At 42.8% G+C, this 25,339-nt stretch overlaps 1 protein-coding gene across 1 annotated transcript in view; it reads right to left on the bottom strand.

The window, feature by feature from the left end:
- The window catches only part of Usp38 (ubiquitin specific peptidase 38), a 33,292-nt gene extending 13,083 nt beyond the window's left edge, over positions 1-20,209 (bottom strand). The window contains exons 1-6 of the mRNA XM_021648613.2: positions 19,050-20,209; positions 17,561-17,696; positions 11,437-11,566; positions 8,412-8,513; positions 3,410-3,568; positions 1,068-1,261 (exon numbers count right to left, since the gene is read on the bottom strand). Of these exons, the coding sequence (XP_021504288.1) occupies positions 1,068-1,261; positions 3,410-3,568; positions 8,412-8,513; positions 11,437-11,566; positions 17,561-17,696; positions 19,050-19,731 (1,403 nt within the window). The 5' untranslated portion in view covers positions 19,732-20,209. The remainder of the gene's footprint in view (positions 1-1,067; positions 1,262-3,409; positions 3,569-8,411; positions 8,514-11,436; positions 11,567-17,560; positions 17,697-19,049) is intronic.
- Positions 20,210-25,339: the final 5,130 nt, after the last annotated feature.

A 25,339-nucleotide genomic window follows, 5' to 3' on the forward strand; every position in this document is an offset into this window, starting at 1 on the left:
AAGTACTCCTTTACTTTAAAACAGCAAAAGCTGTCAAATACAAACAACCAACAACAAAGCTCAGTGGAACCCCAAACACCCAGGTTCTTATAATCTGGGACAAACAACAAAACCCTAAAGCTAAGTCCACATCTAACAATCTATCCTTCCAGGAAGTGTGAACAGCAACAGCTCCCATCTTTGGGTCAGCTCAATTTTATTGGCACTAAGAGAAAAATTCTTTCTTTTTCTTTCCTTTCTTCTTCTTTTTTTTTTTTGAAAAGGAAAAGCTGACTATTGTTTTGTATCTTCAAACATACATATCTGAGAAAAAGCCTCTTGTAGTCCAGGCTAGCTTTGAACACACCATGACCTCTTGCTCCTCCTGCTTCCATCGCAAGTGCTGGGCTTGCAGATGTGCAAGAGCACGCCTCACTTTGTGAGGTGCCAGGGATGAAACAGGGCCTCCTGCACTCCAGGCAGGTGCTGGAGCAGCTGAGCCTCCAGCACAAGGACGCCACTCAGTTAATGAGCAGCTGACTCCAGCTTTGTTGCTTTCAAAAGAAAATGGATTTGAAAGTAAGTTCATGGGAATGGAAAGAAGCATGCCGGTTTTCACATCTGTTCAGGAACCAACACCTTGGGATGGATGCAAAGCTAAAAGCAAAGAAGCAGCTGCTGATATGGATCAACAGCAGATACGTATAGCCAGAGAAGAATATAAGTGACTCTTCAAAGGATAATATGAATTACAAAATACAGTGGGACAGCAGAAGCAAAGAAACAGGTTAAAAGCAGAAGTACCACAGGGCACGTTCACTCTTTGGAGTCAGCTCAGTTAATCCCTTGGTTCCATTACAAAGCTATGAAGTCACCGGGATTAAAAAGTGCCATTGCGAATAACAATGTGCAGTCTAACTGGGCAGACAATTCAATCATTCCTAAGTGTTAGGGGAAGTTTCACATCAGACTGAGGCAACTGAATGGCAATGTTAGCATTTATGCTGCTTACATGGAAGGAGGGGTGTTCTCACTTTCTCAGCCTGCACTCATTTCCAGTTAAAACCAAAGTTCACATTGAAACTTACTCTGTAGCCATAAACAATGCTTGTAAAACACTGTTCATGTAGCATGTGTTTCCCAGGTTAATAAGACCCGTTTTCCCAGTTTCAGATTTTCCAGAGAGTCTAGACAAGCAAGATGCCAAAGCATTGGATTGAGAAGTCCAGGCACTTTGATTGAGAATCAACTTAATCTTCTCTTCACTGGGCTTAGGAAAATCCTAGGTCATAAAGAAAAAAATATTTTAAAAGGAAAAATTTTTTTAAAAAATGTTTTAAACAAGCTAACAACACAACCGAGGATCTTCCCCACTGACATTTAAGCTTTCTTTGCTCTTACTCATTTGTATATTACAGCCAGCATTTAGTCAGCCCTTTAAAAAGATTAAATTACACTACAGGGTGATGGTTACTCTCAATTGTCAACTTTACTGAATCGAAAACAAGGAGGCATTAATTAAGTACACTTTTGTGTATGTATGTGAGGAGTCTCTAGAGAGGACTGACTGAGGAGTAGACTCACCCTGCATATGGGTTGTGACATCCCACAGGCTGGGGCCAAGGACTAAACTAACAGGAAAGGAAAGTGAAAAGGGCAGCTGTGTGCTGGTCTTCCTTTCGCTGCCTCCTGTTCTGCTCAGGTGTGGACAGCTCTTGCGTTATAGCCAGCAGATTGCTGACCTCGTTCTCACTTCCCTACAGTGACCGAGTGGACCCTCAGACTGTGAGGCAAGGGAATCCTTCCTCCTGTTCGTGACTTCTTGTCACTAACTCCATCAGAACATCAGGAAAAGTAACAGACAAGGGAAACAGATGCTTCCTAGAATCTTAAGAGGATTTACTTATTTATTTTTTTGAGACAAAAATCTCAATCTGTAGCCCAAGATCACCTTGAACTCAGTAATCCTCCTGCCTCAGCATCCCAAGTGCTGAAATCACAGGCATGAGATACCATGCTTGCCTTAAAATACTTTAAAAGTCAACAGAATAAGAAATTCAAATTGCACGTGAACTGCTTGTAGTCAAGTTCCAAGATCACAACCCTGGTTCATGCAGTACCAGCCCTTAGAGATGGTGGCCTACTGTAGCAGGGATTAAAAGCAAGTTTAGCATAATGACCTAACTGTGAAAAGTGCATCACTGGGGGCAGGCTTGGAAGTCTCTGATGTTCAGGCCAGTTCTCTCCCTGTTGCCTGCCAATTCAAATGTAGAACTCCCAGCTCCTTCTCCAGCACCATCTGTGCCTGCACGCTGCCATACTTCTTGCCATGAAGATAATGGACTAAACCTCTGGATTGTAAGCCAGCCCCAATTAAATGTTTTCTTTATAAGAGTTGCCATGGTCATGGTATCTCTTCACAGCAACAGAAACCCTAACTCGGACACCAAGGTTCTATCTTAATGTTTACCCCAGAGAAAACTAACACTTTGAAATGGCATTTTAAACCATGTTTCTCTTGTTTTGTTTTTACTCCTGACAGCTTGGGGTAAGAGTAAGCTCTTCGCTTCTGAGTTCTGGAAAGCTGAAGAATATGGTCAATAGACATGGCATCTACGAGTGACGACAGTAACAAGCTCTCATGTCCACGGCAAACGCTTCTGTGCACAATTTACTTCTGAAAGGGCAGGGTTCTATCAGCACCACACAGGCCTAACAGCCTGGGGTTCTAGACCTAGTCCTTAGGCTGAGTTTGCTGAATAGATTCGGAAACAACACGCTCTTCATTTACCTTCCATATAGAGTAGTAAGGCAACGAGGTCTGTATATTGTTATTTCCAACATTAATATCATAATTAGAATTGATATCTAGTAACTTCTGATTAAGCCTGGCTAAATTAAGTTAGCCAATTCTTTGGCTATACTCTGATTTTGCAGTCTTCCATTCTTCAATACAAACAGAATTAATACTTTTTAGAACTTGCCTATTATGAACCTGAAAAACAAGGTTACAAATAATTTAAATAATTCTAAAGAAATATAGACATTTATAAAGTCTACAACACAAAACAAAATCAAAATAGAAGGAATCATAGTCAGGTATTTCCTTGATTCCAAGATGGATTTAATTGTTCAATATTTCTGATACCGAGATGCAAAACTGATGTCTGTACACATTTAATGTAGCATATTGTCAGTAGGCAGTTTCTTTCACAGCTCTTATACATCCAAGGTGACACCTTTTGTGGATGGCACTACAGACTAAGAAATGTGGCTAGCGACTCTCAGAAGGGTGAGAGCAAGTAAGAGATGATGCCCTGGCATCAAGGAACACACCATGGTGAAGACAGCTCATTACTGTAACAATACAATTTCCCAGACTGTGCGTTACACCGTGTGCAGCCCGGAGACTGGAACACAGCGCTCATACCTTCACTGCCTCCAGAACAGGCTCATAGAGATCTGGGAATCCGGAGTAGTGGTACATCATACAGTGGACCAACTCTGTTAACTGTACTAAAAAGGCTGTGCTGGAAGGCAGGCCGTCACTTTTGAAAGAGTGAACCAAGTTAACTACATGAGGGACAATCTGAAGAGAGAACAGAGACAAGCACACATGTTGACAGCACATCCCCAGCCGACAGGAAAAATGCAACTCTTACACGATAAGCACATCCTTTCCGCATACTTAAGCCATGCTGTTTCTTAAAGAAGTCACTGTTCAATCAGCAAGGTAAGCCTAATTTTTGAAGTCACATAACTGTAATTGCATTAAAAATTTATTTTTTATTGTATGTGTCTGAGTGTGAGTGTGCCCACAGAGGACAGACCAGGGTGTAGAATTCCTCTGGAGCTGTGAGCCACACAATGTAGGTGTAGGGAACTGAGCTCCAGTCCTCTTGAACGCACTCAACAAATGAGCCATCTCTCCAGCTCTTGTAATTGCATTTAATAGCTTCTCCTTCAGCTCAGCAGTAAAAAGCGTTTGTCACCTCACTTCAACTGCTGGAACCTACACGGTGGAACTCACTGTCAAATCACTCTCTGACTTCCACACATACGCTGCAGTGTGTGCACACACGTGCATACAGAAACCCAAAAATAAAAAATAACTTCTTAAACAGTGCCAGTTGAGATGCCTCCGTGGGCAAGGGTACTTGCTACCAAGCTTGAGGGACAGGACTTTGATCCTTAGAACCTCTGTATGTATGCCATGCTATGAACACAATCCACCTAAAATAGAAAATAAATGTAATATAGGAGTTTCAGTCACTGTAGCATTTAAAAAACTTTCACTTTAAAAATGCAGTAGTTGGTCTAGGGAACAGACCATTTGTTTTTGGAAAATTGTTTTGAGTACTCGGCTTAAGCCTTACCTGTGTGGATGCCAGGCAAGTGCCCTGCCAGTGAGATGCACCCACAAGCCAACCAGACTGTTTAACAGAACCATGTTAAAACTCCCACAAAAACATAATGAAAACCCCAAATTGGAATTAGGGAAATACCTCCATCTAGTTGTGAGTTTAAAATTTTCTTTTTCTTTCTTTTTTCTTTTTCAAGACAGGGTTTTCTTTGTATATCCTTGACTGTTCTAGACTCCCTTTGTAGACCAGGCTGGCCTTGAACTTACAGCAATCTGCCAGCCTCTGTCTCCCTGAGTGCTGGGATTACAAGCGTATATACACCACTACACCCAACTAAAATTTTAAATTTTTAATTGAAAAAATTATACACACTTTGCACGACAATGTGTACTTCAAGAAAGTCTCTGAAATAACTTAAATATGTAACTAAAATTATGCTCAGGTAACAGACCAGGCTGGCCTTGAACTCACTGAGACCTGCCTGCCTCTGCCTCCTGCTGGGATTAAAGGTGTGTGCCATCACTACCTGGCAACATCTATTTTTAAGAAACTAAAAATAAAAGAAAATTGAAAAATGTTAATGCTCACTACTGATAAGTATCTTGAAAACATTTAATATTGGTAAAGAATACATTAATGCTCATTCATTTAAAAATAGTGTAAAAGTCAACTTTCATATTATCAAAGACTTAAGACATAACCAAAATGAAACATTCTATTTAACAGAAATGGCTGTTATCAAGATAGATTATTTATCAACTCACTGTCAGTCATAATCTGATACTTTCTACGTACATTTTTGAAACTAAAGGTGTCTCAGATCCTGTATGCAAAACACCTTTCCCTCTCCACATCATGACAGTGTGCAGTCACAGCTCTGCCGGGTTGTCTCATCACAGCACTAAGAACAGCTGGTCTTGGCCCAATCCACTCCCTTTCTCGTACCGGCTGCCCCAGTCAGCGGTCAGATTCTTCAGCCAACGGTGATGTCTGTCCTGCACTGTCTGGATTTGTTCTGTGTCAAGTGCGCTGAGTCACACTGTAGGTTTCACTTTCTCTACCCTCAAGTCTATTACAGTTACTGATGTGGTCCTATTCTAGCAGGTGTATGCGGTACCACAGTCACCTACTAGGTTTGTGTTCCAGAACTGGGTGTTTGGGGAGCAGGCAAAGAAAGCTCACAATGTTTTAAATTTGATTTAAATTTTTATTTTCATCCAGTAAAGATGCTCTTGGACAATTTACACACACACATTAAACATTTTAATTATTTTCATTCCCCATCCTCTTTCTTTTTGAATTTTAATTTTATTCGTTTGAGTGTTTTCCCTGCGTGTATGCCCACGTACCACATGTGTCCCTGGTCTGTTGCCGACAGAAACCAGAAGAGGGTATCAGATTCCCTGGAACTGGAGTTACAGTCACTTGTGAGCACTACGTGTATGCTGGGAATTATCCAGGTCCAATGAAGAACAGCAACGCTCTTAACTGCTAGCCTCTCTGCCCTCTCATACTTCCCTTGGATTCACCAACCACTGATCCTACAAATCCGTTTTTCTTTGTAGGTTAATGATTTTGTGTTGGGCTCTGGTCACAGCTTTCCTCAGTTATATGTGGCTGCATGCAGCTTGGACATGGCTGCTACCAGTTTTTTTTTTTTTTTTTTCTACCAGTTTTTAATGAGAACATTCTTTTACTACCATGTCTGCTCTACCTCCCTCCTTCCTCCCTCACCCTGAGGCTACTCCTGTGTCTTAGATGACTGCTCTACCACTGAGAATATCTCTAGCTCTCACCTCTACATTTCTAAACACATAATTTTATAAAGCTGAAGTCTGTCACTTTCTTGTTAAATTAGTCTGAAACCCAAAATTAGTTTTCTCAGAAGTGAAGGGAAACAGATGAAAGAGGATTCTAAAAGTAAATTCCATAGTTTCAAGTGATGCCTTCTAAATGCTTCCAAGTTAGACTTAAAAAAGTAATTATTTTATGTCCATGAGCGTTTTGCCTGTATGTTTGTGCACACATATGCACATACCCAGGGAGGTCAGAAGAATGTGTCCGAGCCCTGGGAACTATAGTTACAGATGGTTGTGAGCCATGTTATATGTGCTGGAAATGAAACTGGGCTGTTCAACAACAGCTCTTAACCATTGCGATATCTCTCTACCCCCAAATTAATTTTTTTTAAATGTGTGAAATTGCAAGTCTCTAGAATTTACTGTACTATTAATTAAATATAATTGCTACTTAAGGAAATACATATAACTTATTTAATTACTAACTTTGCTTCTTTTTTTCATTTTAACTATGCACCACTGATCTGTTTAAAATGAAGTTTTCTTTTTATAAAAAGTATATGAAAAGCAGCTTGGCCTCTCAGAACACATACCAGAACTTACTGGTTCACTCTCAGATTCTAAACACAAGGTAGAATGCTAACGATGTTCATCCAGGCTACTGCTCACACTTACCTACCCTACACAAAATCCTCTACTGAGTTATTTGGAGTCACTGCTAACTAACCCCACATGCTTCACTGCTGGACCTCCAAGCTATCTTTAGTTCAGTTGTGCAGGGTACTTACACAGTAGTAGGTCTTGATTTTCAGGATTTACTAATTCAGACCAAAAATTTTAAGTTTCAAACCCAGATATTTCTTAAATAGGTGATTTAAAACTACTTTAATCCAATGGCTAAGATTTCAAAGTCAAGCATGTTATTTCAAGTCCCTTTTCTGGAAAGAGAGAGAAGAAGCAATACAAAAGGTAAGGAAATATTTTTCTTCTTTCAACAAATTGTGAAAGAAATAAACTTACACCAGGGCCTAAGTGATTAACCACAGAAGTTAAGGAATGGTGTCAGTGTGAAGGCAATGTGCAGTGATGTGTTTCTTAGAACTTTTGAGAAGAAGCCTTCTCTCAAATATCTTGAACAGGATGATGCCAGAAGACGGGAAGAAATGTTTTCTCTTCTTGGGCATTTTGTTTGTATACTTATTAAATTTGCTTAAAATCAAGATTCATCTGATAAATAAGAATCCTATGGCTTCACTATCAATTTCACCACAGTAAGAGCAATAACTACAAAAATCATTCAACCAAAATATCAAATGAAGTGACCTGTTGCCAAGGTTTCCTGGAAACAAAGTCTGTGGATTTTCCCTTAAAGGAAGAGTCACTGAGCAGCCCATGTCACTGACCTACAGTGCTGAGGGTACTTTGCTAGCGGAGCACAATCAAGAATAATTAATTCTGTCCTTCCTCATGCTTCCTTTGCCTTGTCACGGTATATTACTGTCCCTAAGGTAGTGGGGGTGCTGCTGCTGAGGTTCTACTCCTGTAAAACATGAGCAGACCTTGGAGAATGCAGATAACAACGTCAATGTTTCCTGAAAAGGACAGAGTCCAAATAACATTTTGTCATTCCTCATCTTTAGTAACTGACAACTGCAGTCAAATCAAAGCTGGCAAGCGACTGGTTTCAGGTAGTAGGTAGCACTGTGACTATGACTAATGGTGGAGTTAGTGGGCTGAGAAATAGGGAAAAGCCCTATATCAGAACTAAACTGTTTTGTGCTTTCTAGCGCTATCGCCCTCTTCCACCGTGACCCTGCCCCACTGTACGTAAGGGCCTTTTGCGGTGACGGCTCCCTCTACGGCAACTTCCAGCTGCTGGCAATGGTTGTATGTGGGGCAGTTTTGGTGAAGCACAAAACTTTCTGAAAATATGTTCTTTGCCAGGAATAATTTACAAATTCAATGTTATGAGTTTATAAAGCAGCCGGGTGTGGTGGCACATACCTGTAATCCCAGTACTCTGGGAGGCACAGGCAGGCAGATCTCTGGACATTAGAGGCTAGCCTGGTCTACAAACTGAGTCCAGGACAGCTAAAGCTACACAGAGAAACCATGTCTTGAAACCTCCCCCCCTCAAGAAAAAAAAAAAAGTTTGTAAAATTATGTGAAATGATACAAAGCTAACCTACAGTCTTTTCATTAAGCACACAATGTGAGCTACATGTTGAGAACAAGCGTCTCTACTTTTAAGCGCTTATATCATACTCACCAAATGGAATGCCTCTGGAGAATGCTGAAAACTAAGCAGCATGTGGGAGAGAACTGCGAGAGCACCAGGTCTCACAAGAGGAAACCAAAGTCGATTAAAAACCTGCAGAACGAGACACCATCCTTAGAGCTCACAGGAAAAGCACTAACCCTTTCCCATGCTGACAGCCCTTTATGTCACTGTTCCCTTCTTCCTTGAAAGCTCTAGAATAACACATTATTAGACTCTGAAAGACGAAAAAGGAAACAACAGGTCTGACATCAAAGAGAACTTAATGAGCTAAACAATTCCCCAAATTCCCTCCTTAAGTGAAAATACGTCCTACTTTGCAAATAAGGTATTCATTCAGTGTACTCAATATTTACTGAACACCTACTATTATTTGGCACTGTTTCAGGCACTGTAGGTCACACAGGCTTATGGTTAGAGACATGCAGAAGATAACAAAAAAGCAATAAACAGCAATACATGCTAAAAACACAAAGTGGAATACAGTGATTAGGAAGCACTGGGTAGCAAAGGACTCGACATTTTATAGTGCGTGGTAAAAACGACCCAGAAGAAGTAACACCCGAGTGTAAAATGAAGGGATATCAGCTCCACAGACAGTTAGGAGAAGAGCTTTTACAAACAGTCACAGTGCACAGGCTCAGGTCCCCCAGACTGGTGTGCTAGACAACTAAGGACAATGTCACTGAACTGAAAGGTGATGGCAAGACTATCTGGAGATGGGTTGACAAAAGACAGCAAAAGGAGTCCCCCGTGCAACATTTATAAGGAACCAAAGGTAGGAGCAAAGAAGCTGTTGACATCAGTGTAACAAAAGATGATGATGATGACTTAGGACCAAGATAACAGTGATGTAATTGGTTAAAAGTGGTAGCAGGATTCTAGGTATATTTTAAAAGCAGCTAGAATTTTCAGGACAGAGGTTGAGAGACATTAAAAAAGAGATAAGGGTTGCTTCAAAAACTAGGGCCTAAGTGAGCAGAAGCTATTTGGGATAGCTATTTATGAAGAAGGAGAAGACCAGGTTTGGGAGTAAAAATCAGTAGTGAGATTGTACATAATATGAATTTAATATTTTTGAGCATAGGATACTCACTTCCTCAGGTATTTAGAACTTATGTCTTTGCTATGTTTTAGCTTTCTTTTGCGGTGATAAATCTTTTTATAAAAACAAGTATCTCAACAAAATCCAAAACACCCCCGCAGATACCCTACCCCAAAGAGAAAAGAAAAGCAAAAGAGAAAGATCTGAGTTTAGATAAGTGAATAAATGTTTGATGGTTTGAATAAGAATGGACCACATAGACATATTTGAATGTTTAGTCAACTACAAGTGGAACTATTGAGGATTAGAAGGATAAGGAGGTGTGTCACTGGGGTGGGCTTTGAAAGTTTCAAAGTTCATGCCAGGCCCAGTGTCTGTCTGTCTGTCTCTCTGCTTTCTGCCTGAGGGGTCAGGATGCAATGCTCTCAGCTACTGCTCTGTAGTCATACAGACTATGGATAAAGCCATTCCTGTCTACTTCCGCCATGATGATCATGGATTCACCCTCTGAAATTGTGAGTAAGCTCCAATTAAATGCTTTCTTCTATAAGAGCTTTTCTTGGTCATTGTCTTATTTAGGGTTTGCTGTGAGGAGACACCATGACCACGGCAGCTCTTATAACGGGAAACATTTAACTGGGGCTGGCTGACAGTTTCTGAGATTTAGTTTGTTATCATCATGGCAGCATCCAGGCAGACATGGTGCTGGAGGAGCCAGAGTTCTACACCTTGATCCGCAGGGATTATGTCTGGACATAGCTTGAGCACAGGACACCTCAAAGCCAGCCCCCACAGTGACACACTTCCTCTAATAAGGCCACACACCTAACAGTGCCACTCCCCATGGGTCAAGCATTCAAACACGTGAGTCTATGAAGACCATACTTATTTAAGGTACCCACAATTGTGGTGTCTCTTCACAGCAACAGGGCAGTAACTAAGAAAAAATCAATATGGAACTTAAAGGCAAACAATGAACTAAAACATAAATTTGTTAGTCATTAAGTTGGACACCTTATTGAGAGCCATAGAGCATTTATGATCACTTCACGGTGTAGAACACTTGCTGCAGGAAGTAGGGACTGAGAAGAAAGTGGACCAAAGAAAAGTTAGAACAGAGATGGCTAGGTGTGGTGGTGCACACCGTTACTACCAGCACCCAGGGAGGCAGAGCCAGGTGAACTGTGAGTTCAAGGCCAGTGTGGTCTACAAAGCCAGTCCAGGATAGCAAAGGCTACACAGAGAAACCCTGTCTTGATAAAACAAAACAAAACAAAAGCAAAAACAAACAAACAAACAAAACACCCAAAAAAGAAAAATTAGGACAGAGACTGGCATGGCAGTAAAAGACAAGAGTCTAGACAGCATAATGTTCTGGGAATTAAGTAACGAAAGTATATTAATGCGGGAGCAATGTGGCTGAGGATGTGGAGCAGGGCTGAGGCTTGACCACCCTGGGCTTGATCTCCATCACTTGGAAAACCAAAACCCAAAACAAAAAGTGTGGTGATCAATTGTGTCCTGGTTTTAGCAACACTGGAAGCAGAGTCCCCAAGGCAGTCAGGTAGAGCACAGTGCTAGGAGCTCAACGGTTTGTATTTAGGGGCTCATGGCAGCTATGCACAGTGCTGAATACCTGTAACCTTCCTCTCTGTGTGTCCAAGGCACAAGGATTTTGAGTGTGAGGCTAGCCTAGGCTCTCAGTGAGTCTGTCTCCATTACCAAAAGATAAAAACAAACATCATAACCACCATCATCAGCAACAAAGAAACAACAAACCTGAAAATACACAACAAAAGAGCTAACGGGTAGACTGTGTTTTCACAGCAATGGCTGAGAACTGTACACTATTTTCTGCTGAATATCCTTGTGCCGCACTGGCTTCTACCGCTAAAACCTAGTTGACAAAACCCAAACTGGAACACACTCAGCATCATATGCACTCCAATGGGCTGCTCCACTGCTACTCACCAGTTCTATTTTCAGCAAAGTAACATCTATCAAAATAGTAAACTTCTGGACAGCTGCCAGTCCTTTCAGGAGAGCAATCACCCACGTATCCACATGCTGAGCCAATGGCCAAGACAGCCAGTCAATCATTCTGAAATGTGAAGGAAAACACCACTATCAGGATTAAAACTATTTTCAACATAAAGTTACAATAAGTAACCACTCACTTCATGACTTGGTATTTACTGAGCTCTTAGTAAAAGTAACAGTACAAAAATGAGTGTAACTGTGGTCCATCTTCAAGCATTTTCTGGTCTTATAAGCTGACAGTTTCTGAATCAATATATTCCTATACGACTCTATGATAAATGAACATTTCTCATAAATGCCAAATTTCAAATGGATGCTTGCTATAGGGATAAAGAATTTGTTCAAGTTAAAATCAGACATCTGAACTATGATGTATGACTATCAACCAAGACTTTGCTTCTTGGTAAGTAATGTAATGTGAAACACAGCATTCTGAACCCTGGATCAGGTGTCTCTAAACCATTCAAAATCCTACAACAGAAGAAAACTTCCAATCATAAAAAAACAGCAACTGTGTCAACATTCCAATGACCTGATTTTCGATCACCGAGTATCTCCTTTCTTAAATATCAAGCCAGTTCTACGGAAAAGAGACAAAGTGCTCTGGGTTCTGATGGAGCCTCTTTCTAAAGCTGATATATAGCACACTGAAGACCAGCACAAGTCTATGAAGAACAGGCAGGCTACGTGCTTATGTACCCTGACAAAATAATCTAGTTCGATAATCAGATACTAATAAAAGAGAATGGAAAAGTTCTCAGATTTCTGTAGTCAAGAGTAAATGATTTAAAAATCTCACTTCCCAATTTACTAGTTGGGGGAATCTAAATACCTTATTTTCTCTTTATTAATTTATCTCTAGGTTATAAACACGCTTATTTACAGGGCTGTTCTGAATATTAAATGAATTAAAAACCCTAGAAATAATCATCATGAATATAACCCTCCACCAAATATTAACACAGGGAGCAATTAGCATCTTTCTAAAAAGCTTACTTATTATTATTATTCTGTGAGTATGTGTATGTGTTCATGTGTGCATGTGTGATGTGTGTGCCTTAACACACACAAGGAGACCAAAGTGTGGGTTCTGAGGAGGGAACTTAGGCTGCCAGACTGGCGCAACAAGTACATTTATCTCCCCGAGCCATCTCATCAGCCCAGCAATAAACACTGTACAAAGTATCAAAAGAAACTCTGAGCACATAAACTGTAACAGAAATACTACCATGACAAGAACCATCTACCTTAAGTCTGGGATATCATCTTTAGCAGTCTTCTTCTTTTGGCTTTTAAGATGGGTCTCACTTTGGTACCCAGGCTAGCTTTAAACTTGTGAAAATCCTCCTGTCTCAGGCTCCCCCCAAGCATTGGGCTTATAGTTGTGCACAACCAGGTTTTGTTTGTTTGTTTGTTTGTTTTTGCTTTTAAATGTTCTAAAAGTTTAAATGTTCTGAAGTAAGGATCCCAAGTGCAATGCACACTAAGTGCCAGTTATTGGGGTGCCTTCTATGTCCTAGACGAATATTCTTTCTTTTCTTCTTTTTCTGGCTTCTTACAAAAACTGTGATGGTTACAAGTCATTTAAGTAATTTCTACTAGCTATTCTTTATCTTCTAACTGTTGCAGGGCTGCTCTTATTTGTAGCCATTATACAGACTGAGAAAGAGACAAGTGCATTTCTGAGGAGTATATTCATGTTGGAGGCAGGTACAGAGCTGAGCTGTAGAGTGCTTGCTTGCTGGCTGAGCATGCACAAAGCTGTGGGTTTGGTCACCCGCAAATCATACACCAGTTATGGTGGCACATGCCTAGAAATCCCAGCACTAGGGAGGAGGATCAGAAACTAAAGGTCAGTCTATGATACAGGAGATTCTGTCTCAAAAGTAAAAACAAGCTGAGTGCGGGCGATATATGCCTTTAATTCCAGCACCTGGGAGGCAGCCACAATAAAGCACCTCTCTTTAAAAAGGTGCGGGAGGGGCCAAAATAAAACCTACAGGAGTAGACACATACTGCGAACATACCACAATGGTAGAGTGCTTGCCTAGTGTGTGCAAGACTTTGGGTTTGAGCCACAGCATTGCAATGCCCACCCCCAAATGCACGTCCCTAGTGTTGTTTATGATATGGTAAAATTGCAAAAAACGTAAATGGCCACCCATTAGGGAAAGATAAATGCACTGAGTACTGACAGTGTAGAATACCGTGGAGGCCTTGGTACTGAGGAAGCTCTGCAGAAACCTACCCATGCCTATCTGAAAAGGAAAGACATGAGCAGGTCATGGTGGCTGTAACCATGGTGGCTGTAACCTGTAATCTTAGCACTTAAGAGCCTAAGGCAGGAAGACTGTGGTAAGTCTGAGGATAGCCCAGACCATATAGTGAGTTCTAAGTCAGCTTGGGTTAGACTAGAGTTTCAACCTCTTCCTTCCCCCCACCCTCCCAACAAAAGATCTGAGATATTATTAAATTAAAAATTAATACCAGTAATTAAAAAAAAAAACATCAGCTTCTTTTCTGTTTAAATGGAAACATGCGCATGAAAATTAGGTGGTATGAGCACTTCTCTCTGGCACTGTGGACTCACTGCCCTGTAGATGGCTGCACTGCCAGAGCAGATCAAAGGTGCTCAAGGACAGAACCCTCAACTCTGTCTACAGAGAGGACTGAACGGAAGGAAGAGAAATGCCCACTTGTCAAAGGCTTGTTATTATTGTTAAGCATTTAATCTGCTTTTTCCTCGAGTCTCCTCTTCAAGTTTCTCATTTGATAATAGCCTCCATTCTACCTTATCCCAGAAATTAGAAAGTACTATGGTCTGAACATCTGCATCTTTCTTATATTCATGTGCTGAAATCTAAACCTGAATTGAGAAGTGGGGCCTCTGGGAGGCACTAAGCCATGACCAAGGTCCCAAATAACTAGGATTAATAGTCTGAATAAAGATACTAAAGGTGAGTGCTTCTGCACTTTCCCCTATGCAAGAACATGAGGAAGGTTCCATGGTGTCTTGAGTTCAGAATTGCAAACATCAGGACTGTAAGAAATCTACTTCTGTTGTTTATAAATTGTCCAAGCTAAGTTTTTTGTTTGTTTTCTGTTTGTTTTTTTTTTTTTTTCAAACAGCAGCCTAAACAGGTTAAAACAGAAGTCATTTGAGAGACAAATATTCGAGTGTTACTACCTTACAGCTAGTAAGGTATTAGGTACTGAGAATGTTATGGTCAGATATGCTTTCTGCCCTCGAACTGGAAGGAAAGGTTAGGAAAACTGTTAATTGTCAAACAATCATCAAGCAATGTTACTGATGTCTGTACTACACTCTGGACTTTATAATGCAATTTTTGAGAGTACTTTAAAATTTTAACTGTGTTAGTCCTTCATATATTTCAGTCTTTTCTCCTCCAGTGATTGTATTGCTTCCATCAAATACTTGGGATTCTAGCTTGGGCTAGACTAGAGTTGATAAGTAAGACATTCTTACAGCTCAGAGAAATACAGCTTTAAAACCCTAACATTAAAACAGGCAGGCAGCTGGGCAGTGGTGGCACATGGATTTAATCCCAGTACTTGGGAGGCAGAGGCAGGTAGATCTTTGTGAATCTGAGACAGCCTGGTCCACTGAGTGAGTTCCACAACAGCCAGGACTACACAGATAAACCCTGTCTCAAAAACAAAAACAAACAAACAAAACAACCAAACCAACCAACCAAACAATAGCCCCAACCCAAAACCAACAAAACAAAAAACCCAGCAATATTCTGAAAAGCAACAAAACAGAGTTAATCATAAGTTTTGGAATATAAAACCAACTTTCACTTTTACAAGGCAGCTGAGGATTCCATCTAGCTTTCAGTCTTATTTGGCCCAATGTTTTATAGACAGGAAGAAAGAACAGATTCAAGTTTCTTTGTATCAATGGCGACCTGGAGTCAAGGCCCATCTTTCTCTTTCAGAAGTTGCTTATCCAGCCCAGTCCCCATCATTTCACTGATTCCTGGCCTGTTTCATACTTAAATGTTATCCATGTTCTTGGAATATATTTACATTTTAGTAGCAGACTATTGTAACAATACAAGTTTGATTTCCACAAATGGTAAAGACAGAAAAATGACATTCTGAGAAGTAAAGACAGAAATCAAAGGACTTAGGTATTAATCAGTGAGTCAGAGAAAGGATGGAGTGGAGTCACACTTGCTTCTAGATTTGTGATCTGGAAACTGGCAGTACAAGTTAGCGATTAATTGGTTCCACTAACTAAGTGGCACAAAGCAGCAGCCAGGGTGAGTCTGCACGCAGAGCTGTGTAGCGCACGTGGCACTTTCCAAGATTCTTGCACACTGTACAATACTACAGTTCATGCAACGGTAATATAGACACAGAAGGCACTGTAATCCTCTGTTTAAACAGGCTACATACAGACAGACAAAGATCAAGCAGCTAAGCAAGAAGAGAAAGTTCAAGTTCAACATGAGAACAATACTGTCCCTCAGTAGGTGAGACAAGCACTGAGAAAAATGAGCAGCTTTTTAGGACAAGTACTCCCTGACTTACAACAGTGCTGGAAACCTACTATAAATAGAAAACACAAGGAGAAACCTCAACTCAACAGCCTACCAAACACCCTGACTTAGCAACACAGTTCGCTGCACAACACTGGGCTCTTATCCTGCCTGTGTGACTGACTCAGTGTTGTGGCTCACGGTGTCCAGAAGTTCAAGAAAGTTTCATACTTTATATGGTAGCCCAGGAAAACCAGAACTCAAAAGTCAAAGCATGGCTTTCCATCAGAAAGTTGAGAAGTCAAAAACTGAGATACTGTCTGTGCTGTATATTCCTAATATAATACATTTATCGCCATGGTCACCTCAATGAAACCTTCCTTAGCCATCTTACTGAAAATTAACCACCTATTTATAGACTATCCCTCTTCTTGTCTACCTTTTTCAATAAATGCTTATTATCATTTAATATACTAAATCATTTACTGTATGTTTTAAAACAAATTCAAATCCAAAAACAAACAAACAGACAAAAAAAAACCAAAACAAAACAACAAACCCAATTTAATTATGCAGCAGTATGGCAAGAACGCCAGGCCTGCTTAACTAGAACACCCACTGCTACATGTTTTAGCATTTTACAAATCAGGGTAAATGCTGGAGTCAGTGAAGTGCTATTACATTACTGTTGGTCTCTCTGACAACTATTTTTATCAGTTTGCTGAGGGTATTTTGAATGTTGCCTGACACCCTTGTTAAGTGCTCAGTAAGTCACTTCCAATGAATGATTGGGTACAAGCATAAAAGTGCTACTAAGGCAAATCAGTTTGTATCTAGACACTGGAGAATAAGACTGAAGATCACTTAGGTAAAAAGAAAAGCACGCAATGAGAAACACCTGACAATCAGACTGACAGCAGCTCCCCCCGGCAACACCAGATGCCCATAACAATGAGCTTTCAAAATGTTAAAAGAAAACACAACTATAAAGCCATAATTCTGTTCCTGGCCAAATTCATCCAGTTGAGAATGAGGGAGAGAAACCAAATTCCAAAGAGGCAAAGGCAGGTGCTGGAGAGATAGCTCAGCGGTTAAGAGCAAAAATCCACTTAATGGCTCACAAGCACCCACAACTCCAGCTGCAGGAGCTGCCCTTCTCTGACACCAAGCATGCATGTGGTACAAACGCATAGGAGAAGACAAAACACATACACAAACAAAATAAATAAATCCAAAGAGGCAAGGGCAAAGGTGGTACCTATGGAGTATGTCTGAAAAAGAAAATACAATTTATACCTAGCTAGGGGAAACCAAACCAAACCCAGAACCAAATGATGATAACAAGCACCACCCCACACGGAAGTAAGCTGCAGGAAACAGTAAGCTACAGAGACTAGAAAAACAACCCAACCAAAAAACCAGATGAGACTATAAAAGGTAAATCATTCTAATTAATTCGGAGAAACTACAAATTAATTTCATGACTTTAGTTTTAGAAATTTCTCTAAGTTTCCCACTATCAAAAACCCAGAATAAAAACAGCAAACTACCTGCAGAGAGCTTGGGTCATGCTTGCATCTTTGACATTTGGATCGGTGGTCAGGCTCCTGATGAGGACTGTGATCATCTGCAGAGGAATATGCTGCACAAGGCTTGCCAGGGCGACTGAGGGCTCAAAGGATGCATCTAGTTTTTAGTTAAAAAGACAGACAAATATAGCACGGAGGTTCAAACTGAAGTAGTTCAAAGGAGAAAAAACTCCCACACACACTTGCAGTAAGGTAGCATCATGGGTAGAGTCTAAATAAAAAGTTAAATCATAGAAATGAGAGGTCAAGAGTAAATAGCAATAACCACTCATGAGAAAAACTTTTAAGTTTAGTCAATAAGATACTTCATTATTAATATTACATTTTTGGGTTTAGATAATGCTTTGCAAAGCAGTAATGGGGGGGGGGAAGAACCAGTCAGATATCATTCTAATTTCCATGTCAGGGCGCTAAAGTAATTACAAAAATGTTATAGTAGTCATTACACAACTGTGAGACTTAAAAAAAAAAATCTCAAGAGTAGAAATTAGAGTGAAAGGGATGGATTTACTTATATAAAACGTAAGGCATCAAGATGGCTGGCCTCACCACTGCAGTGAAAGACTCCAAGAAAATACTTAACAGCTATGACAGACTACAGGCAACATTACAGAAAGGGGAAGAAAATGTACCTGATACGTGAAGTTTTAAAACTCAACCCTCATTTCTGGTTAAGGTAAAATGAGAACAGCATCACAAGTTCAGTTTGAACCTGTTGTTTCACAACTGACAGATTCTAAAGCACCTCAAGAACAGACACAGACAAAAGTCTTGGGTGAGAGGTCTTCTAAGTGAGCCTCTGACCTTTTCCTAGTTTGTGAGGATGCAGTTCCTGACAGGACAAGCACCTAAGCTGCCACACTCCCGTGTCCTCCCGCTTCCTGGATCTCTTGCCACTACACTGTTGTGGAACGAAAATGCTGATACTTAAAAAACACGGTAAACTGGGACAATCTTATAAAAGACTGTGCACGACTCACAAGTTTTTTTAAAAATGAGAACACGGGAAAACTGAAAAAAAAAAAAATTCAACGAGATGATAGGTTACATACAGTAATAACAATGTGGTACGCATCATACATGACCATTAGTCAGTAATGACTAGCAGCTTTTCACAGTGGCTGTCAGCCTGTAAGCATCCCAAAACTGGAGCAGAGGCTGCATAATTAAGGGACTTGTTCAGTGACAAAGGCCTCAGGACTTAGGCATCCTCAAACATTTCGGCTACAACGTACCACTCTGAAGAGAGAAGTCGAATAAAATTTTGGATAAGGGTATTTAGATTTACTCTACATCAAGAATGCCTCGTTGGAGGATTTACCCTAATAAAATAAGCTTGCTGACACTGCAGTCTCCAAAAGGTAATGTTTCAGGGTAGAAATCGTAGTGTGTTTATGAGAGACACCTGCTGAATTTCCAAGACACATTCTCCTGAAATAATGACCCTTACCTGTGGAAGAGATGCTTGCAAAAACTTCTTGTAGAGACGGTAGCAGCGTGGAGGGCTCAGCCTTCCATATATTCTGTAGTAAGTTACTCACTTTTGTTACCTGGGAGACATACTCCCGTAGCTCCTTCTCCTGGGAGGACCCGCACTGGAAATGACCTATCGTTCGAACCAGCTGTTGACAGAAGGTGATGGACAACTTCCCTTTGGGGACGCACTGCACGAAATCGGTCAGAAGGTCGCTCAGCCGGGCACAGAGGTGCGGCTCCGGCCTCTCACAAACCATTCGCAGCACCTCCACCTGTAGCAGGCCGAAGAGGTCCAGCACCGACGGGCAGCTCATAATCAGCTTCAGGCCGTTGTGAATGTAGTCCAGGATGGCTACGTCCTTCCTGTCCAGCGAGTGGTAGCCCTGTTGAAGGAGGCCCAACACGAAAGTCTTGTTGAAGAAGGACTCGAACTCTGGCCGGTGGTAGCGCGCGTAGGCCTCCAGCACCTGGTGGCCCACTTGCCGCTGGAAAGGGTCCTGGCCCTCCAGGATGAGGCGGGTCGTCAGGTCAAACATGGCCTCGCACTGCGCCTCGTCCAGCCAGTGCTCCGCGGATTCCACCACCTTCCGCACAATCATCCGCTTGAGGGGCAGCGGGTGCGAGGAGCTCACCAGGCCCTCCAGGATCTTGTCCATCGTCGCCACGCTGCAAGGCCAGGCCCAGGGGACGAGGAGCTGGCGGCGGCGGCCCCGCGGGGCAGCAGGGCGCCGCGGCGGAGGGGAACTTGGAGCCGAGCAGCAGCAGGTCCGGCCACCGCCACCGCCGCCTCAGCAGCCACATTTATTGAGTGGGAAGGCCCATCCGAGCTGGGACGGCAGCGGGCGACTCTGGGGCGCCGCGAGGCCGCGGTCCGCCTGCGGAGGCCCGCACACGGCTGCCTCGGCGGCCCCTCTCGCATCCGGGCTCAGGGACCCTCCGGGGCCCCCGGCTGGGCCGGAAGGCAGGGAGCGCCTTGGCGTCCCGGGGCGGCGAGGGGTCCAGCCTCCGGCGGGCGGGCAGAGAAAAGCCGCCCCGGCTTGAGTCAGGAGGCGCTGTCACCGAGGACCGCGCTCAGCCGGGTAGAGGACCTGGAGGCGACGGAAACCCCTGACCCGGAAGCTGAAATACCTGAAAACAGGAAGTGACGCTTGCGGTGCCGCAGGTAGACCCGACCTCGCCCCGCCTACCCTCTTCCGGTTCTCTCTCCTCCATGAGGTCCGCTTCCCGCTAGCCCCGCCCCTTCCGCCTCTCCATCTTGCTCCTCCCCTCCCGTCCCCACCGCGCCCCCTTCCGTGTCGCGCGGGCGCCGAGGCTCTGCGTGAGTCGCGCGGCCACGCCTGCGTCCCTGGCGGAGTGGACGTCATAGGCGGGCTTCCGGAGGAGCCGCTCCGGGGGTCCCTCGCTGTTCCGGGGTTTCCGTCGCCTGACGGGGCTTCCGTCAGTGTTGCTGGCTAGCTACTCCAGAGCCGCCCTGCACGACCGACTTCGGAGAAACACTTCCCACAAAGCAGCCCGAATGCGCTTCACAGGCAGCGTTTAAAGGCAAAGCACACAGAAAAACCACGTGCTGTTTGCAGTGGCAGGGGCAAGTAAAGTAAGCAGGCAGTTAACAATAGCCAGAACGTACAGTTAGCTGGGGCATGTCCCCCAGTTCTCAGAACAGGGCTGGGTACAGGACCTTTTGTTTGTTTCTATTTATTTACATTCCTATCACAGCCTCCTCCCTCCTCACTTCCGGACCCTCCCTCCCACCCTTTCTCCCCTCCACTCAGAAAAGGGGAGCCCGCCCTCCCGCATTAAGTCACATTCAGGTCCATACTCATCTTTTTTCACTGAGGTGGCACAAGGGGCACAGCCTAGCTAGGGGAAAGCGATCCAAAAGCAGGCAGCAGAGTCCGTGTCAGAGACAACCCCGCTAGAGGGATGCTCGTGAGCAAGCTGCCCGTTAGCTGCTTACGGGTAGGGGCCGAGGTCCTGACTATGCATGCTCTTTGATGGTGGTTTAGTCTCTGTGAGCCTCCATGGTCCTCGGTTAGGTCCTCTGTTGGTCTTCTTAAGGAGTTTTTGTCCCCTTTGGGTACCTCTTTCCTTCCCCCAACTCCCCACAACACTCCTCTAGACTGACCTAATGTTTGGCTGTGGGTCACAGAATCTGTCCTATTCCGCTGTTGGGTGAAACCTCTCAGAGAACAGCTATGCTAGGCTCCTGTCTGCAAGCATAGCAGAGTAACATTAATGGTGTCTGGGCTTGGCTCTCTCCTACGGGGTGGGCCTCAGGTTGGGCCAGTCATTGGTTGGCCATTCCCTCTTTCTTTGCCTCATCTTTATCTCTGATTATCCTGTGGGCAGGGTAGATTTGGGGTCAAAGGTTTTGTGGATGGGTTGGTGTCCCCCTCCCTCCACTGTAAGTCCGGCCTGGCTAGGAGGCAGCCCCTTCAGTCTTCACATCCCCCACAGGTGGGAGTCCCAGCTAGAGTCACTCCCATGTGCTCCGAGCTCTTCTCAGAGGTGTTTCTCGTCTCTCTCCTGGCCCTCTCGCCCCACCCCTGCTCTCCCCCTTCCCACTCCCTCTTCCACTCAGTTCTCGCTCTTCATCCACTTCAAGTGTCAGGACTTTTCACAGGGGAGGTAGTAAAGGGGGTGATGGTGCCTTTTTCATCGAAACCAAAAGTGGCCTCAGCTGAGACAAACTGGAAGAACCTGTTATGTTCCTTAGGAAAATTTGAGAAAGTGCTATTTAAAATCTTGTGTCTGAGAAAGTTTTGGAAATTCGAGAACACTGGAAGAGGAAGTGGAAAAAGTATAAGAAAAAAAAAGCTTTTTGGGAATTAAATACCTTGTTGGTGGTATTCTCTGTTGGGCAGGGGCCTGGATTTTGGTGGTGGAGGTGGGGTGGGGGCTGGATTTTGGTGGTCGGCCTGGAACTTTGTTTCTGGACAGGGAATGGGGCTTTTGTTTCTCTCAGGATTAGCTACAGTGCTTTAGAGAGAGGCCAGAGTGTGCTAGGCCAGAGTGTGCTAGGCCGGAGTGTGGAAAGGTTTTCCATGGAGAATTACAGTTTAGCTCTTTTAGAATGAGATTGCCAGTAGCATTGGAAACTGAGGTATTTCAAAACCTATGGCCATATCAGAGTGTTACAGCTCTGGGTTAAACTGCTGTGCTAAGCATGGCAGAAGTGCAGGCAAAAGCCGATGCCTGTTCCGCTTGCAGCCAAGGCCCAGGCCCAGCAGACTGGAGGGTAGGCCTGGTGAGACACAGCCCAGTGGGGGAATAAATGATGAATCTCAGATGGCCATGTTGGAAGGCTGATAGTATCACAAAACATACAACCCCAGCACATTTATTTGGAGTCAGGGATTTTATAAACCTTGGGCAGTGGGAGGGATCTCAAGGGTAAATGTGTTTGATTTGATGGGTCATGGGGTTAGGGTACTTGATTTCCCTGTGGTGGTACCGTGTGCAGTGCTTCACTTTCCAAACAGTAGCTCCTATCACAGGGAGGAGAAAAATAGTACTTAATTAGTCTATGGATGGGGAACCTCCAAGTACAGTTGAAGGTCACTGCTGAAGACTAAGATCCTTAGTAGGGTAGGCTATTTCTAGGAATAGGTAGCTAGCTGAACCGGTTTCCCTATAGAAAAGGTCTAGCCTATAATCTTCCCCGAGGGCCATGTGACACTCCTTTCAAGATGAAGGGCCACATATGGGGGGGTCTTGCTGAGAAAAGGGAGTTCACCATAATAGACGGAGTGCAAGCAAATGGCTATCCAGAGATGTCAGACTTCAACCTAATACAGCAAAGCCCACAGTTGGGTGAAGACATGTTCCAGTGCCTTAAATGGTTGGGTAAGGCTGGGTTTTACCTATGAAATGGTTGCTAAGGTAAGGAGAGTACTGGTTGTACAAATATTTATCGATGATTCGAAGCAAGGTTGTGGTAAAAATACAACTGCTGAGCTGCATTCAGTGACAGTGTGTAAATGGCACCTCACGTTGGCTGGAGTGTGGAGGTGAGGATGAAAGTGAATGTATGCACTTGTAAAGAAGAGACTTTGAAAAGAGAAACTTTTGAAGATATGTGCAGCAAGGGAGGACAGATGGGCTCTTCACATGTGTGCCCTTTCAAGTTACATCCCAAAGATTCAAAAAAACAATTTCAAACTCTAGGCCTGAGTATGTGACCCAGCAGTAAAAGTACCTGACAAGGCCTCTGACTGGACCCCTTAATACTAGAACAAACAAAATTTTTCATCATAGCCTTTTATTTTGGGAAAGGTAGCCTAATTTTAGTTTCCTTCAATCTTGTTGAATCCGACATTTCTAGCCATCATTTTATCCCTTTATAAGTGTCCAATAGGGAGGAAAAAGGTAAGTTGTTTCCATTTGCTTGAATATTTCTTTTTTTTTCTTGCTACAAGATGATCACATCAATATATTTAACATAGTCATTTTCATAATACTAAAAATAGCAGTGGAGAGGAGATAGAAACTGGAGACTCAGTTGATTTGTAGGAAGAGTTGGAAAAGTGCAAGCAAAGAGGTTGTATCTAGACCCAGGAATGGCTTTTCACCCCCCCTTCCCCTTTTCAGGTAGGTAGAAGATAAAGCTACAGAGAAAAGTTTGGCTTGGCTTTCCGGCTACATTTGAAAACAAATCTGATAGGTCCTCCTCCCCTTCCATCTGATCCTAGTTTAGAGAGGGGCAGGGAGGAGATGAGGGGGGAAGGGTGAGATTGGGAGGGGGCTACAGCTGGGATACAAAGTGAATATATTAAACTGTATTAATATAAAAAATAAAAAAGAAAACAAATACAGTGAAGAAAGTGAAGTTTCTACATAAAAGTAACTTCTATTCACCTGGTAAAATTGTCTCCTTGGCTGACTGCCTCTGTCTGCTAACCTAGGCCTAGTCCTGGAAGCTTCTAGCCTCTGTACAATCTAACTTGGGCCTAAAATGTTTTCTGCTTCTGATACTTACTGCTGAATAAGCTCACCTTCTGTAGTTCTTTCTGAACTCCAGCTAGCTGTTTCAACTTAGTTGTTTTGGCTCAAAATAACTCCAAAAATCTCTTCTAATCTGCCTCCTTTCATTCTTTGGCTTATCCTGTCTTCATCTGTGTTTAGCTTGTTCTATCTTCAGCATGTAAAACTCTCCAGGTAAAACTGATCTGAATTTCACAAACTCAACTGCCATGTACTCAACTCCACTCACTACCTCTCAGCTCACTGACTCAACTGAATTGACTAGAACTCAGAGATCTGCATATTTCTGTCTCCTGAGTGTTTGGATTAAAAGCTTGAACCACCTGGACCTAAGCTTTTCTTTACCTGAAACTTGCTCTATACCATGTTGGCCTTGAACTCAGAGAGCTGCTTGCTTGTGTTTCCTGGGATCTGTGTCTATCCCAGCTGGATCACACAGACCTAGAAAGTCTTTGGATGATTCTCTTCCTAGAGAAGCCTTGTTCTGAATTAAAACTTCTCTGCATTTCTGGAAGTGTCAGGATTGTGCCTTTGTTGTTGATTTTGTCCAGGCTGCCCCCAGAGAGGATTAGTTGAGTATTACCTTGACTTACTGATTCCTCCTGCTTCCCACTTCCCAGGCTCACCTGCCTTTGCCACTATGCTCCATTACATGAAGAGTATAACCATAGAGTAATTCTACTTCTAGCATATACCTCAAAGAATTAAAAGCAACAACTAACTATATCAGTGTTCACAGCATCATTATTAAAAAAATGTCCTAATGGTGGAAACAATCTATTTATGAACAGATAAATGGTTATGTAAAATGTGATACATGTATACAAAGGGACATTATTCAGCCTTAAAAGAATGAAATTTGATACATGGATGAACCTTTAACACTAGCACAAATGAAAGAAGCTACTCACAAAACAATACTGTGTGATTCCATATTTGTGCAATAGCTAGAATAATTAAGTTACTACGGAGTAAAATAGAGGTTTCTACAAAGGTAGAGAAAGGAGAACATTTATTCAGAGCTTGTACAATATCTGCTTGGGAAGATAAACGGGTCTGGAAATGAACAGCAGTAGTGATTGTATGATAATGGGAAAGTATTCTGCCACTGAACTTAACACTTTAAAGTATGGCTGGAGATGATCTGGCAGAGTGGTTGTTTGCCTGACATGCCTTAAGCCCTGTGCCTCAGCACTTGGTAAACTGGGTGTGGTGGTGTGTACCTGTAATACCAACAGTTAGGAGGTAGATGCAGGGACATTAGGAGCTTGTTATTTTATA

Source organism: Meriones unguiculatus, chromosome 10, assembly GCF_030254825.1.
Source record: "Meriones unguiculatus strain TT.TT164.6M chromosome 10, Bangor_MerUng_6.1, whole genome shotgun sequence".
Classification (NCBI taxonomy): domain Eukaryota; kingdom Metazoa; phylum Chordata; class Mammalia; order Rodentia; family Muridae; genus Meriones; species Meriones unguiculatus.